The sequence below is a fragment of the Mycena indigotica genome (assembly GCF_014461135.1).
Source record: "Mycena indigotica strain 171206Taipei chromosome Unknown Mind.scaff0005, whole genome shotgun sequence".
Taxonomy (NCBI): Eukaryota; Fungi; Basidiomycota; class Agaricomycetes; order Agaricales; family Mycenaceae; genus Mycena; species Mycena indigotica.
In genome coordinates, this window is record NW_023503004.1 from 1,520,238 (window position 1) to 1,535,975 (window position 15,738).

At 52.5% G+C, this 15,738-nt stretch overlaps 1 protein-coding gene across 1 annotated transcript; it reads right to left on the minus strand.

Annotated features, from left to right (window-relative positions):
- Positions 1-5,073: 5,073 nt before the first annotated feature.
- On the minus strand, positions 5,074-7,399 carry MIND_00577300 (uncharacterized protein; the record flags this gene model as incomplete). The annotated part of the gene is made up of 2 exons (XM_037362534.1): positions 5,074-5,385; positions 5,489-7,399. 2 exons carry the CDS (start codon positions 7,397-7,399, stop codon positions 5,074-5,076), a joined length of 2,223 nt encoding a protein of 740 aa, XP_037220455.1.
- Between the last annotated feature and the right edge of the window lie 8,339 nt (positions 7,400-15,738).

Consider the following 15,738-nt stretch of genomic DNA (forward strand, 5'->3'; position numbering starts at 1 on the left):
ACCTGGGCAGAAGATGCAGGTGTCCGAAGTTGCATTACTATCGGCTGGCAAGAGGTCCGGAAGCGAAGCCGTGGATAGTGCAGGGGAAGGAGACCCGTGGGTAGCCGTGATGCGGAAGCCCTGTTGATGTCCGCTCTGATCGCGAAGTCATCAAGGAAGGTGTCGCTACTGGCAGGAGGCGTTGTGGCACGAGTACGCAAGGCAAGCTTTGCCCTGTGAGCTGCCAAAATAGCTGCGGCTTCGTCGGGGTGGGCGTCGTAATACTGGACCATGCGGCTTTGAATAGTGGGGCCGCGGATGTGTTTGGGGAAGTAGCGGCCACCCGGGAGCTTGTAGCGGCCGTTGGCATCAAGCTCGACATAGCCGATGTCAAGCTGGACTCGACTGGTGCGGCATTCAGGCTTGCCGTGGCCAGGAAGACCACAGTAGGGGCAGGTCAGAGTTCGGGGCTGTCGGCCGGCGCCAGGTGGTGTGGAATCAGGCACAACTCGGGCCGGGAGGCGGGCTTGGCGCATGGACTGAAGGTGTTCAAGTTCGGCAGCCACTTGTGCGCATAGGTTCGGGTCTTCCGCAAGCTGTTGCGCAATGGAGCGGCAATCGCGGGAGCGCTGGCGGAAGCGGGCGGTGATGGTGGAAGGACGTGGGGAATAGAAGCGAGGCATCGTGGCAGCAGCGTGAGTTCGTGTCAGAGTCGTGGCAGCGTCGTGGGTCAGCGTCGTGGGTCGGCGTCGTGGTTGGGCAACAGCAGCAGCAGCGTGAGGTTCAGCAGCGTGGGGGTCGTAAAACTGTGTATTACTTTCAGGGTCAGAGTATTTATTGCAACAAGGTATTGGATTGTCCGCTGAGGGGTGCATCAGTCAGTCGTGGGAAGTCGTGCTAAATTGCGCAAATTTCAAAGGTCTTCATCAGGATCACTCATTGCGGTGTCCTCCAGCTCTCTCAAGCGAGCCGTGGAGATATCCAGGAAGTCCTCAAGGGGTGGAAGAGGGATGGCCGATCTAGGGAAATAAGGAATCACGCGGAAGGCGGCAGTTGGCCGATCAAATACCGCTCCATCCAATTCGGCAAGGATGTAAGCGCCGCCGCGATTGCGTGAAATCACGAGCAGCGGGCCCATGTAACGATCACGCATCTTTAGTCCAATCGACTTGTCAATTGCTGAATTTTTCATTAAAACCAGTGAGCCGGGCTTAAAGTCGTAGGTTGTGTATTGTGGCAGCGTGATCACGCTCAAATCGTCGCGCATCCTCCAGTCTAGCTTCAAACACGCGGGAGTGCAACTCGGCTAGCTGTTCTCGGCGCTTCTGTAGCGTGATTGCACGCCTGGCGATCAGGGCAGTGGTGGAGAGGGTCGATGTAGGGGGAGGAACAAGGTATGACGCTTCCGTGATGTCGAGGGGCAGTAGGGGATGGGTGCCAGTAACGGCGAAGTACGGTGAGCAACCCATGCGGCGTCGCACTGTGCATCGTTCAGCCCAGAAGACACTGTAGGCCGACATTGCCCAGCGCTTCTCCTCACCATCGGCGGCTTTGAACAGTGCTTCGCGGACATCGAAATGAGCACGTTCGACCAAGCCGTTGGCGCGTGAGTTGTAGCCGGAGATTCGGATATGTCGTATGTGGTATTTGCTTTCCAGATGTGTCAATGCTTTGACGAAAGGCGTGCCGTTGTCGGTAACTATCTCTAGGAGTGTGCCCCAGCGGCACAGAATGTCTTGGAAAATCCAATCGGCGATCGCGGCTGCCGATTCGCGCCGCAACATGCGGAACTCGGGGTAGTTCGTCAGCGCGCAGCGCGCCTGAACGATGTAAGCGAAGCCGTTGCTTCGCGGCATGTGCATAGTGTCGATGTGAATGCGGGAGAAGATGGGCGGAGGCGCGGAGACCGTTGGAGGGATGAGCAGTCGCTGCGTCTTGCGGATTTGGCACAAATGGCATGTCTTTACATACCAATTGATGTCGTTGGCCATATGTGGCCACCAGAAGCGCTCGGCAACAAGCGCGCGAGTCGCGTGGAAGCCCTTGTGGCCAATGTCGTCGTGGGCGGATTGCAGTATATAGAGCCGGCGCTCGGTCGGAACCACCTGCTTGTGGTTTCCGTGAGCATCCTTGCGCCAGAGTTGGTTGTTGTGCACAAAGAACTCAACAGAGTACTTCATGAAGGCGTCGTATTGGGCGTCCGTGATGTCGCGTGGTCGTTTGAGGGCTGTGTGCCACCAGCGGACCCATTCAAGGCGTGCATCGGCGACACGGGCCGATTCAGAGCGCGGGATCTGGTCGTAAGCCAGTAGGGCTCCAACCATTTCCGTGTACAAACGTTTGTACACGGTTATAACCGTTTTTATTTTCATTTAGTTTACCATGGTATGTAAATAGTAAATAAATGAAAACAAATGGTTTAAATGGTTATTCCCTGATAACAATAGCAGACATGCTCATAAGTATGTTACTACCAGGTATATATCTGGCTACCAAATACATACTAGTGTAGGACATACCTTCCACATAAATATAGATAGTTGTTGCATTTGTAGGCTTCTTCTTGAAGGAATCCATCACATGATCTGGTATCAAATAAGCCAAAGACAATGAATCTTGCCCTACATGCCCATCTAGAACAGTATTACAAGTGAGAAAATGCCATCTGTCAGTTGAATAAACCTTATAAACTCAAGTATGTACCATAAAATTGTTGATCATTTTATATTATTATATTACCATTTTTAACTGTTTTTAAATGGTAATAAACGTTTACTAAACGTTTTCTTACCATTTCCGTTTAGTTTACCTGGAGGTGTAAATGAAAACTAAATAGTTGGAGCCCTATAAGCCAGCGCAGGCGGCGGATCAGCCGGGTTCGGTACCGCTTCCGCGGCGAACGTTGCAACGAGCTGCTGTGGACGTTGGGCATACGGTGAGTCGTTCACCATGTGCATAAAGCCGTAGACTTGGTCTACCCAGTCGTCGAAGTCGTCTGGGGGTTCCGGTTCGTCGTGGGGCTGCGCAGGGCGTCGGGAGAGGCCATCTGGGCCGTGGTGGTCGCCAGGGACGTGTACGAGGGTGAAATGGAACGCGAGGATTGAGATAATCCACCGGTTGATGCTTGCGGTCGGTTCCAAGTCGGGGTTTGCAAGCATACCCTTTATATAGCGGGCGTCGACTTCAACAACCAGATTTCTGAGGCCTACCAGGTACAATTTGCAGGCGCGGAGTGTTCGAAACAAGCCATATATTTCCAACTTAGCTTGGGAAAATCGCGCCTCGCGCTCGTTCAGCGTAATCGAGCCGAAGCGCGAGTAAAATCGGCGTGTAAGGTTATCGGGGTCACATTGGGCAAGCAAGAAGCCAATTGCGATGTAGGAGGTGTCGACCGACAGGATAATCGGCGGTGCATCCGGGGAGTAATCGAGGGGTCGGAGAGCAGGGGAGTGAATGAGTGCGAGCTTGAGGTCGTCTTGTGCGGCGAGCTGCGCAGGGCCAAAGTTGAATGGGACACCCTTTCGAGTCAGTTCAACCAGAGCGTGCGCGCGGTGGCTGAAGTTCTTGATGAACATTCGGCACACACCTACCGTTCCCAGGAAAGCGCGCACATCCGAGAGGTTCTTACAGGGTCCCCAATTCACAATTTTCTCAACACGAGACCTATCGGGAATTCGACCGCGGGGCGTGCAAACGTGGCCAACAACAGTAAATTCTTCGGCGCAAAGTACTAACTTTTTACCAGAGAATGACCCGCCGGAGTACTTCATTCGTTGCACAATTCGATTGAGGTTGTTCATGTGCTCCCAGACGAAGCGGTGGATGTTGGGGTTACCAGCAATCGTCTCGAAGGAGCCGTCTGCGAGGCGGTACTGGCTGGCTGGGCCGCGAACGGGCACATCGTCGATGAACGGTTGCGTAAAGTCGGGTATTTCGTCTTGGAGGATGTAGGTTACATCGTCGTGGAATATGGGGACAGAGTTAGTCCATCCCATGGGCAGAGTAACGAGGCGGAGGGCGCCGAAAGGCGTTTGGAAAGTCGTGTAGTCGCGGGAAGATGTCGCCAAGAGTCGCTCGTCATAGTCAACATACAGGTCCAGTGTTGCGCCGCATGCACGGCCAGCGAAGCTCTCCGCGAGCTGATCAGTAAACGGCGGGACTCCGGAATGTTGAATCGTGACTGCGTTAAGCGGCTCGAGGGAGTGGACAAGTCGGAGGCTGCTGCCGTCCTTCTTGACCACACAAAACCAGCGGGAGCGGTAAGCAGAATTCGAGGGCTCGTAGACGCCCGCAGCGAGCTTAGTCTTGATGACATCGCAAACCTTCTGGTAGATGCCAGGTGGGATTGGGATATTGCGCTGCACCCAGGGCGTGTGCGGCATCACAGGCATGTCGACGGGCGGGAAGAAGTCGGTGCGGAAGCTGCCGCGTTCCGAATCTTCCCAAGCGAAAGCGCCGTTCTGCAAGCACATGAAGTGGTGCAGCAGGTCCCTTTCAGTCGGCCAAAGGAAGTTGCCTTGGTGCGCGGCGTCGAGCGCGTCGCGTCGTTCGCGGGTATAGCGGCCAGTGGGTTCAAAGGGCGGTGGATGCGGGTCCAGTACCGGCATGTCGGCGAGCGGGTCACCAAGAATGTTCCTCACAATGCGGAATTTATCAGGCAGAGCGTCGAGTACGGGCCGTATTTTCTTTGAGACAGGTTTATATTTTCGATTAGCGAATACATTAGCGAGTGGAGAAATGGGGGAAGAAAAGCCGGGCCGTCGTGGATCGGTAGCGCGCGACGGCGGCGGGTATCGTGAGTGAGAGGACATAGAGAAAATGGGCCTTAAGCCATCGTCGGAAGCGGCGGCGGGAAGGGAAGCAGGGTATGGCGGCGGCGGGGGCGTCGTTCATGATTAGGGTAAAGGCAGGTTGCGCTATGTAGTGCGCGCAATGTACAGGTGTCGTGGTCGTCGCCTAGGTTCTCGCACGTGGCGAGGTAAGCGAGTTGAACGTGTTCGCGGGTGTCCGATTCGAGTGTCTTGTGTGCCGATATTTGAAACGTGTCCGAGCGAGCGTCATGGTCAATAACCAGCGCTATACTGTCTGCGGAGCTCAGTGCTTCATACGTGAAGACTTGAGCTTGAGAAAACCCTCCTTCGTCACTCGAGATGAGCCACGCGGGATGGTCGGGACAGTCGCGGTTCGGCCGGTGTTGGGGTCGCGGATCGTGATGGTCTGGTCGTTGTTGCTGTAGTTGTGGACCACAGACTGCGTGAGAACATCAAAAGGACGCCCGAGCAGGACGTCGTAGGCCGGGTTTCGGACAATATGGACCTGGAGGTATAACACGATGTCGCGTAAGGTGAACGCGACGTTCCGAGCGACACCAAGCGACGGGGTAATCGCTCCGTTGGCCGACTGCATCTGTAGCACAATCGTTGGGTCGTATTGGAGGGCGAGGCGGTGGCAGAGAGCTTCCGACATCGCACAGATTTGCGAGCCGGGGTCCACGATGGACTCCACATACTCTTGGTTGTCGACGATGGGGAGGATGCAGCGTATGACGGTGGTTTTCGGCGGAAGTGATGAGGCCTTCAGGTAGGCGGCCTTGGTCATACAGTGCCACGAACGCGTCCGGCACAAAGATGCCATTCGCGTTGTGGGTTGCGGCCGCAGTGGAGACTGCATCGGGCAGCGAATCGCGGATTGCGGCTGCGCGGGCCGCAGCGTGGTCGTTTGTGGGGTCGAAGTCGAAACCAGTAAGTGCAGGGAGCGCGTCTTCACTGTTGAAGAGCTGTTCGGCGGGTTTGTCTGCTGGTCGGCGTGGCGTAAACGATTGGCGGGCCAGCGCCGAGACTTCCGGGCTGGCGAGTAGCTTGCGCGCCTTGACGGTCACATCGGCGTCTAGCACCGCGTTGAACACGTCTTGCGCGTTCCGCGGGTCGTGAATCGGAGGGCGGACGGGTGGCTTGTGAGGAGCGCCAAGATTGCGCTCTTTTGGCGGCGCGTAAGCAGCGTCACGAGCGGCGGCATAGGGGTGTTCGGGGAAGGGTCCCGGAGGTGGTGTGAGGTCAGGGGCGGCTGGTGCGTCAGCTGTCGCGTGGTCGTGGGCCGGGGCCGGGGCTTCGTGAGACGAGGAGGTGGGAGTAGGAGGAGAATCGGGGTTTGACGTGGCAGCGGGAGCAGATCGCTGATCGGCCTTCGGGCGGTGATCGCTGATCTCCGCCGAGTCAGGCGTCTCCTTTGCTTCTGCCCCCTTCTTTCTCGCCTCAGCTTCCTTCCTCGCCGCCATTCGCGTTCGCAGCATCTGCTGCTCGACGGCAATCGCTTCGAGCCGTTGCTCGTCGCTCAAGACGAAGGAGTCGACCGCGGGAACTGGCGTGGGGGTAGCGGGTTTCTTTACAACGTCGACGATCAGCTGGGGCGTCAGTTTCTGGCCAGGGTTCTGCTCGTGCCAAGCGAGGATTCGTTCGCGGTGGCACTGGCCTGCAAGAGCCCGGGAAGGGTATCTTCCATCGGGTAAGACCAGCTTGTTTTCTTCGTTTCGTCGGACTAATCCAGCTTTTATATCTTCAATCAACTTCTGGCACTCGCGCATGAAGTGGGTGAGGTCGAGGCAATAGCTGCAGCCGGGGTGGCGCTGTCCGGAGGAGCGGCCGGGATTCGCGGAGGGGTTGGCGTTGCTGGGTGTCTGGGGGGATTGGCTGGGGGCAGCATTGGTGCGTGCTTGACTGGCGAGCACGGCAACAAGCTGACTTATAGAGGTGAGCACCGCCTTTAGCTCTGGGTCCGTCTTGACCACAGGTTCGGCGGGGCTCGGGGTTGGCACCGAGTTCAACAGCAGGGACGGCGAGCCGGCAAGGCAGAACTTGGCCGCATCGTACAGGTCGGCGAGCGCATACGGGTCGTCCGCGTGGACGTTCGGGCGGATGATCTGAAGTCGTTGCTTCACAGCCGCTTGAAGCGAGGCGGGCTGGAGAGCACGCAAGAATGCGTGGCTCTGTTCAGTCTCGGAAAGCCGTTTCTTCGAAATGAGAAATTTGGCGATGCAAACGAAGGTTCGGAAGAACGCAGCCAGCTCATTCTCGGAGTGGATGCCGACACGGGCCGTGCTACCAAGGTGAGCGTCCCAATCTTTGAGCGTATACAAGTGCTCCTCATCGTTTCCCGCGTAGTGCGAGAGCGCGGCCTTCTTAAACTCATCATACGTCTTAGTGGCGTCTTTGAACTCATCAAGTCCTTCGACGAGCTCCTGGTCTTGGACGGAGAGGTAACGTGAGCATGCTTTCTTCTTATCCTCAGTGGTAACAATGTTTGCTAGCCCCATCAAGTACTCGACGTCTGCGAAGTAACGACGGAGCTCTTCCGGCTTGGTGGAGTCGAATTTGGGCGCTGTATGCGCGCCCCGAGCAGGCATTGGGATCGGAGTGGGAGGCATGTTAGTTGGGTTGGCGTTGGGTGGGACTATCGAGGCTGGGCGGGACTGGGGTGGTGCGCGGCTGGGTGTGGGAGAGTCGGGCTGGGTCTGGTCGTCTGAGGTATCTGTTTGTTCGTCGATAGGCGTTGGGGGGTTATCAAATAACCAGGCTAGTGTCGGATCACCGGGGCGATGAGGGGTAAGGGTGTTGTGTGTTGCGAAGGTGTCAGGAACGACGTGTAGGAGGTCGTCCGGGTCACCGGGAAGGTAAGGAGTTGATGTGTAGGGGTCGTGGATGGCAGCGAGAACTTCTTCGCGCAGTTCGCGGTGGGAAGTGCGGGCGGAGTTAGGCCGTAAGCCGTAAGAGCTGTCAGACGCAATTTTGAAAAGCCCTCGCGGTGGGCTCCAAAATGACGCGCTTGCTCACGGAGTGAACAAGAACTAAAAAGGCAAGTGCTATCAAAAAGCTCTGATAAGACTTATGCACTTAGCAGCCAAACTCTCAACCCTTAAGGGACTTAAGCAAAGAGAACTCAGAGGGAGAACAGAGAGGAAACAGAGAGGCAGGCAGCAGAGAGAGATCAACAGGATGATGATTTTGAACTACTAAAAACAGAGGCTTATATAGACTAAAAGAACTAGGAGCTAGGAGCTCATATTAAGGAACAAGTCAAGAGAGAAACAGAAAGGAGCAGGAACAGACAAGGCAAATGAAAAACTAAGAGAAACTAAGGCTACTACCGGATATGGCTGCTGACTAAGCGGAGCGGTCACATGACAGGCGTGACGAGCAAGGCTCGTCAGTGGTTGAAGGTTTGAATTGGGTCATTTCGGGCCTGATAAGTCGGTGATTCCTCCTTGCATGGAGAGAAGTGGTACTTGAGACGATCTAAGCGATAGAGTACATGGTGCGCTATTGCACATTATATATATGCGGGCCCACAAAAGGGGTGACCCTGGCCTCTTATGCTTCTCCTCGCCATTCCGGATCCTGGGCGCAGAGGGGATGATTGTACATCCCTTGCAGGCCAGGCGCTACTCCTAACCTCCTAGCACTCCTCCCCAATCCCCTGGTGTCAAGTTGGGCTTGGTCATTCTTGCTCACGTGCTTCCCATGTGTACATTCCTCCTACTAGGGAGCCTGTTCCCTGTCGTCATGTGCTGCGTGTTACAGGCATAATATTATGATCTCAACCCATGGAACTATACACCCGGGCACATCTCTTACCCTGGCCTTGCCGGCCGGGGAAAATTTTTGGCATTTTGTAAGATCTTTTTCTGAATTCAGCTTGCGAAAAAAACATCGTTTTATGCTTTCACCTCAGATTTTCACATGATGTTTCACTTTTTCTGACCTTCATGCAACATTTTCGATAACTTTTTCTCTCTTTTTTGGACAGAATCTGCCGTAATCCAAACCATTGGTATTGCTAAGACACAGTTTTCACTCAATCAATCCTGTCATTGGCCGACTCGACCATGAAGGGTGACGGAGTAACAGAAGTGTGACATCTGTGACTCCTCTCAAATGTGGTCCTTTTTGGCATTTCTGCCTCATTAGGGAACAGATCTTGGGTAAAAGATGCATTTCCACAACTTTCCAGGTAACACAGCATCAATACGCGCCGTAAAAGGCCCAGTTTCTCACCATGTTTCACTTTCTTGAACCTCACAAAATCACAACTCTGTCAATTCTTGTCTGATTTCTTAGATATTTTATCAGCAGATAGCCACAACCAAAAGCTTTCAATTTATGGACTTATCAAAAATTTGCCAGGCCATAGGAAAATGAGAATGTGAATCCTTCTGGAGGTGTCACATCACCGCTAAAGCTTGGCATGAGTGTCAAAACTTCGTGAATATATTCACAAATATTTGTGTATATTCATTCATGGGTATGACATTCACGGATGTATGCATTCGTTTCCCACGGATGGCACAAATGCGAATATGAGTTCTGGGGTCGAAGAATATTCGTGGGTTGATTGCATCTCGGAACATTCAGTTGATCGCCGAAAACACCCAGTGGCACTGCCTGTCATCAATGACTTGTCAAAAACCTCCAAGCAACAATGCTCGCGACCAGCCGTGGGCCAAGCGGTACACAAAGCGCACTCTGGCATTGGTATAAAAGGCCCCACAACGCCTCTATGCCCCTACCTTTCAACTCAACATGTCCAAACGAGCCCGCGAATCGAACCACATCACTAACGACGAACCAAATCCAAAGCGCTCGAAGAAGCCCTCATCCGCTGAGCGAGATGCCGATTTGTTGAAGCGCCTCCAAAAACATGAAAAGAACCTCAATCTGACCAACAATCAAGCTTTTCTCAGTACGCACACCTATTTTGCTTCCTGAATTGTACTCAGTTGCCTCTAGAAGCGCAATGACATGAATGGGAATGCAACAGCACAAGCTGTTATAGCCATTATATCGATCCACCGACAATACTGGTGGGAGAGGATGACAGAGTTGTCCGCTATAAGTTTGTTTGCAAGCAGTGTGTCCCATAAGTGCCTCGAAGCTGACACGACTTAGATTTCCCTCAAAGACACTCAAATGTGCTCGATTCGATACTTCTATAAGCAATCTCGTTAACCATGCAAAAATTTGCGACCCCGGCACCAGTGTAATCAAGAAATACACGACTGGTGGTGACTATAACGTTGGACGCTTCCGACTCCACCTTAGTCTCTGGGTAGCGGTACATAACCGCCCTCATCTGGCAGTCACCGACACTGAGCTCGTTAATGCCTTCCCAACCCTCCAGCCAAATGTCGCTGTGCCCAATATGGTTGCTCGGGACCTCAAATACACCTTCCAGCTCACTCAACCAGTGGTGAAGCAGCTATTCAAGGTGCGTGCTCCAAGCATTTCGTCTATATCGTCTCATGAACACTCTGCAGAGTGAGACAGGCATGCTCCATGCCATGCTCAATGGATGGACTCCGCCGAACGTGCAGTGTTTTGTGGGCCTTGTGATTCAGTACATGACAAACCACGAGCTGAAAACATTCTTATTGGATATGATTCCGTGAGTCTTGACTCCGCCCCCCGCTGGTCCATGTTCTGAATTGACCTTTGACCAGTCTTTCAATCTCGCATACGGGCTTCAATCTCGCACGTGCCATTGCGGACGTTTTCAAGGAATATGGCATTCAAAATAAGGCCTATTACAATCCTCAAACTCCTGGGCTGTCTACTGAACTTTACCATGCAGGTGCTTAGCATTGTTGGCGACAACGCGAGCAACAACGACACAATGATGGAAAATCTAGTCGAGATGCTTCCCACAACGGCACGGCTAAGCCAAGCAACTCGAATTCGATGCTTTGCCCACATATTAAACCTTGTCGTCAAGGTATGCTATCATGTTCTTGCTTCTCATTCAACGCAGGCAATTCTCTCCCCTTTTGTCCTGCCGAAGGGCTCCAAGTCGGGGGCTGGTGAGGACGACGATGAAGAGCTCCTCCAGGCGATGGAGGAGGTTGAATAAGCTGTTGAAGCTAGCGACAAGGCTACCATTGCTGAATTGGATCTTGAAGCGTTACTGGAAGCGAGGGCGTTGGACCTATTGCTAGATGAGGATGAGAAAAAGATGGCACAGAATGCGTATCGCAAGGTATGTCCCACATTTACTGTTGGTGTTCATCGGGAGCTGACTGCCCACCAGCTTAACCATCTCGGCCATCGGATTTTCAACTCCGAGCGCTTGCAAAAGCAGCTGGCGGAAATCGCGATGTCACTCAAGATCGATAACGCTGAGAAGAAACGAATGATACGCGCAATACTCACGCGCTGGAACACGATCTATGATGTATTCACCCGTGGATTGGAGCTGCAGCCGGCGCTTGACCGTCTGTGTACAACATCAACAGGGCGGTTGAGTATCAAGAAATTACTCCTCTCAAACGACAAATGGCAGGTTGTGGATCAACTGCAGATGTTGTTGAAGGTTCGTCTTCTATTTGCTCATTGCCAATGCTGACCGTTGTTGTAGCCATTCAAAGATGCAATGGTTCACCTCTCAACAAATAAACACGCTCACATTTTCGAGGTTATTCCCATTATCGACCTGCTCAACCAGCATCTCAAGGATGTTGCGCAGACAACCCAGACCACTCTCTTCATCCATCCAAAGGCAGTGCCGTCCCGCCCCGCCAAGTCCACGCAACGGGCGACAAGCTTTCTCACTGGTGTGAGAAAGAACAAGAAAAGCAAGAGCCCTTCAAACGGCTCTAACTGCAACCAAAGGCTACAGCACAACCAGAGAGGGAGAAGAAGAGGAAGACTTTGAACTCTGAGGAAACTCTGCTGGGGGAAACTATATGATATGATCTGGAAACTAACTAATGAACAGGCTTTTATAGACTACTAACTAGGAGCTAGGAGAGAGGAACCAGGAACTAGGAGAAAGGAACAGGAACTACAGAAACTACAGAAAGGAGCAGGAACACAGGGAGAGAAATCACAATGAAACACTCAACTAAGCCCACTACCGGATATGGATGCTGACTAAGCTTCACGATCACGTGACTCTCGTGACGAGGCTCGTCACGGGCTATGTTCACTGCTGTCCAAATGGCAGCCATAGCTGGGCTTGGGATCCTCGACAAGTATTACTCAAAAACGGATGATTCCATCATATATCGTATCGCTATGCATAAGTTTTCCTTTTCCTTTTCATTGTTGAGCACTGACAAGCGATTAGTAATGCATCCGTCCTACGGACTCACATATTTCGAGAGCATTGGGTGGGAAAAGGACTGGAAGGATACCACAGTAGAACTTGTGTCACGGATAAGACCCGGCCCGTCCGCTCCGGCGCTGGTATCGGGCCATTGCGGGCCCGTAACACGCAGCACATGACGACGGGGAACATGCGCCCCAGTAGGAGGAACGCACACGTGGGAAGCACGTGACCGAGAACGACGCGTCGAGCCGTCGCCGAGCCCAACTTCGACACCAGGGGAATGGGGAGGAGTGCTAGGAGGTCAGGAGTAGCGCCTGGCCCGCAAGGGATGTGCGATCGTCCCCTCTGCGGCCAGGAACGGGAGCGAGGAGGAGGAGGAGAGGCCAGGGTGTCCGATCACCCCCTTTGCGGGCCCGCGTATATAATGCGCGATAGTGTACCTTGTACTCTATCGCTTAGATCGTCTGAAGAACTACCTTACTCCGTGCGAGGAGACGCTATCGACTCATCGGGCCCGACACGACCCGATTCGAACCTTCGACCACCGACTACGGCAAGGGACCGAGTTCACGGGCCCTTTCGGTTTCGATCTATCCCGCCCACTGATAAGCCGCAGTCTGGGACAGACCAGGAAACGACTATTTTTGTTGATTTTGTTGCTCAGCGCACGTCTCAGAGTTGACATGAGTCCCGAATGGTCAACTAGGGAGTTACCTGCACAAGAACCTATCGAATTCCAGTCAAATCCTATCAAATCGCTCATAGTGATTCCAAAATCTTGACTAGGAAAAGTTCGCAGAGCCCGTTCCTCGCTAGAATCTATCCAATTCTATGCAAAATACCCAAAGGGAGTGTATTCTAAAAGGCATATTCGGTTTGGCGCTCAGTGGAGACTCGAAATCGACAACTCCTAGACTAGGGCCACCCCTATCTCTGTTGGTATCGACGACTGACATCATTGGAACGTGGTTTCGGATCATGCTGGAGGATCGAGAGTGCCAAGGGACGGTTAAACGGCGAAAACCTACTCAATTGACTGGGGCCTGGACCTGTGATCAACGGCGACTCCAAAACACTGTCGAGGAACAGATCATCTGAACATTGGAAATGCGCCAGGAGAGTTGGGACAACCACCGCTGAGGCCATATGCACAAGATACGAGTTATGGGTGTCAATCGAAAGCTGGGAAGCAGAGCTATCCACTTATCCTACTCAAGATCGAGGGATTCTTCACAAGCAAAACTAGATGGTCGCGAACACGGAAGATTTACACAGGTCATTGACTCCAATACACGCGATACCAGTCATCTGGACCTGGATTTTCGACTCTGGGCCGTATGGCGAAACGATACCTATACAATTATGCACATGGACTACTTTTCTTACTCGAGATTTTCCCTGATTCTATCAATTTCTGTTTAGTATTTATATCTCTGTTTTGTATTTGGCAGGTTCACGGATTGCCCCGCTCTACTAGGTGCATCTGGGGATCTAGCTCGTCAATCTATCTTGCTAGCTCTTTCGAAATAGTATTATCGCGTCGGAAGGATTATTGGCTGAGGGTTTCGGTTGCTGAATACAAGAGTTCCGGTTGCTGTTTATTGGGTTTCGGTTGCTGGTCGAGAGTTTAAGGCAGTTAGTTCCTGACTCGAGACAACTCAGAGGGTTTAAGGCAGTTAGTCCTGATCCAACGAGTATAAACTCTCCGGGCATCGTATTGGCGCTTCTCTATTGCTGAGTTTCGTCAATAGTACGCTTTTGGGGCACGACAAATCAACGTTTTTCGCAAGAAACTCGTATCTACCCTACAACCTTACACATCTGTGCCAAGGCTCTGTTCACAGGGGCCTGTACTCGCACAAGGAGTTGACGATTTTTGGGTTTTTGTGACTTTTCCTACTCGACATTATACAACTTTCTCTCTACGACAAGTGGAGTTTTGGTTGTTTTTGTTGGTTTGGTTAGTTAGAGAGCTCATTTGCTGTCCCCACTCCGCACTCATCATCTGGAGCCCACCGCGAGGGGTGATCGAGTATTGCTGAAACTTGGTTTCGTGCAATTTGTGACAAGCAAGAAGAAAAGCAAGCGCCCACACGCTTGGATCGAACGTCAAAATACCACCAAAAGGGAAACAGCGAGATCTAACTGATTCCCAACCGAACGATTTTCCGAATTTACTACGCGGAGTTGGAGAACTGAGACCGACACCGTTATTCGTACCAAAACTATCTGCGAACGCGAAACCGAGGACTACCCGTAACTCGCAAGGCGATCGAAATCGGACAATCCCGACAAAATCGACAAAAACTCAAGCATCTTCGTCGAAAAGACCGACTCAAGCATCAACACAAAAGCGCGTTCAATCGAAATCTACAACAAAGCGCAAAACCAACACAAATTCAGCGACTGTCGAAGAAGAACAACAATCTCCGACACCATCTTCGCCTCTAACCGACTTATCAGAGAGCGAAATCAACACGAATCGGCTTAACGAACCTCCGATTCAACAAAACAACGAAAACATGGACGACGGACCTGGCGGAAATGGTGGAAACGGAGGAGGCGCGGGTGGCGCAGGTGGAAATGGAGGTGGTGGAGGAAGAAACGCTCAAGGAGGAGCAGCGGTGCAGTTCAAGGTGCCTGAAACATGGGATTCTGGTCGTCCTAGCTTCGATGGAAAGACTCCTGCCAAGTTGGAGAAGTTCCTAGAGGAGTGCGAGCGAATCATCGTGCAGGGAGGCATCGACAACGACGCAGAAAAGAAGGAGACGGTGCTGAGGTACCTCGATACTAAGCATGTGAAGGAAGCGTGGCGGAATCTGACAGCGTTTGCTGGAGGAGACTTCGATAGGTGGAAGGCGGAGATACTGAAGATGTATCCAGAGTTGGAGGAGGTCAACGAAGGGTCGAGGAGACGCTTGAAGGAAATTTGCGCCGAGGCACGGGGTGCTAGTCGTGAAGATCTGGGTCTAGTGATTCGATTTTGTGCATTCTTTTTGGCAGAATCCGAAAAACTGCTCAGACCACCATCGCAAATCACCAACAAAGAGTTGGTATCGTCGATTCTTGGTACGCTCAGCGACGATTTTGCTTCGGCAGTCGAAGTTGTGCTGAACCAGCCGAATGTGGCAAATATCTTGGGTCCGAACGCGAATGCGGGAAACCAAAACGCGGGAAATACTCGAAGAGGCGATAAGTGGAACTACAAGGACGTCTTGAAGGTGGTGGAATGGTTGGCGAACAATTGGTCTGGGCGAGAGGCGGATGCGATGATGAGGAACGACTCGAAATCCTCGATTTCGTTCGCGAACTCGAAAAGCAGAAACTCGGCAAGCGATGTTAGAGTGAAAAACGAGTTTCGTGATCAAATGGAGAGTTTCGCCTTAGAGATAAACGCGTTGAAGGACGTTATGGCTGTCAGGGACAAGCAACTCATCGAAACGATGAAGCAGTTCAATCAGGCTACCGAAAATAAGTCCAAGGAGCATGCGCACCCTCAATCGGGACCACCGCAACGCGAATATCAACAAGGAGGAAGTCGTGGATATGGAGGACAGCAGAGTGGAGGAGACCAATGTCATTTCTGTGAAGAAACTGGACATATGGTGCGAGATTGTCCGAAGAAGAGGACGTTGTTGGACCAAGGGAAGATCGTTATGGAGAATG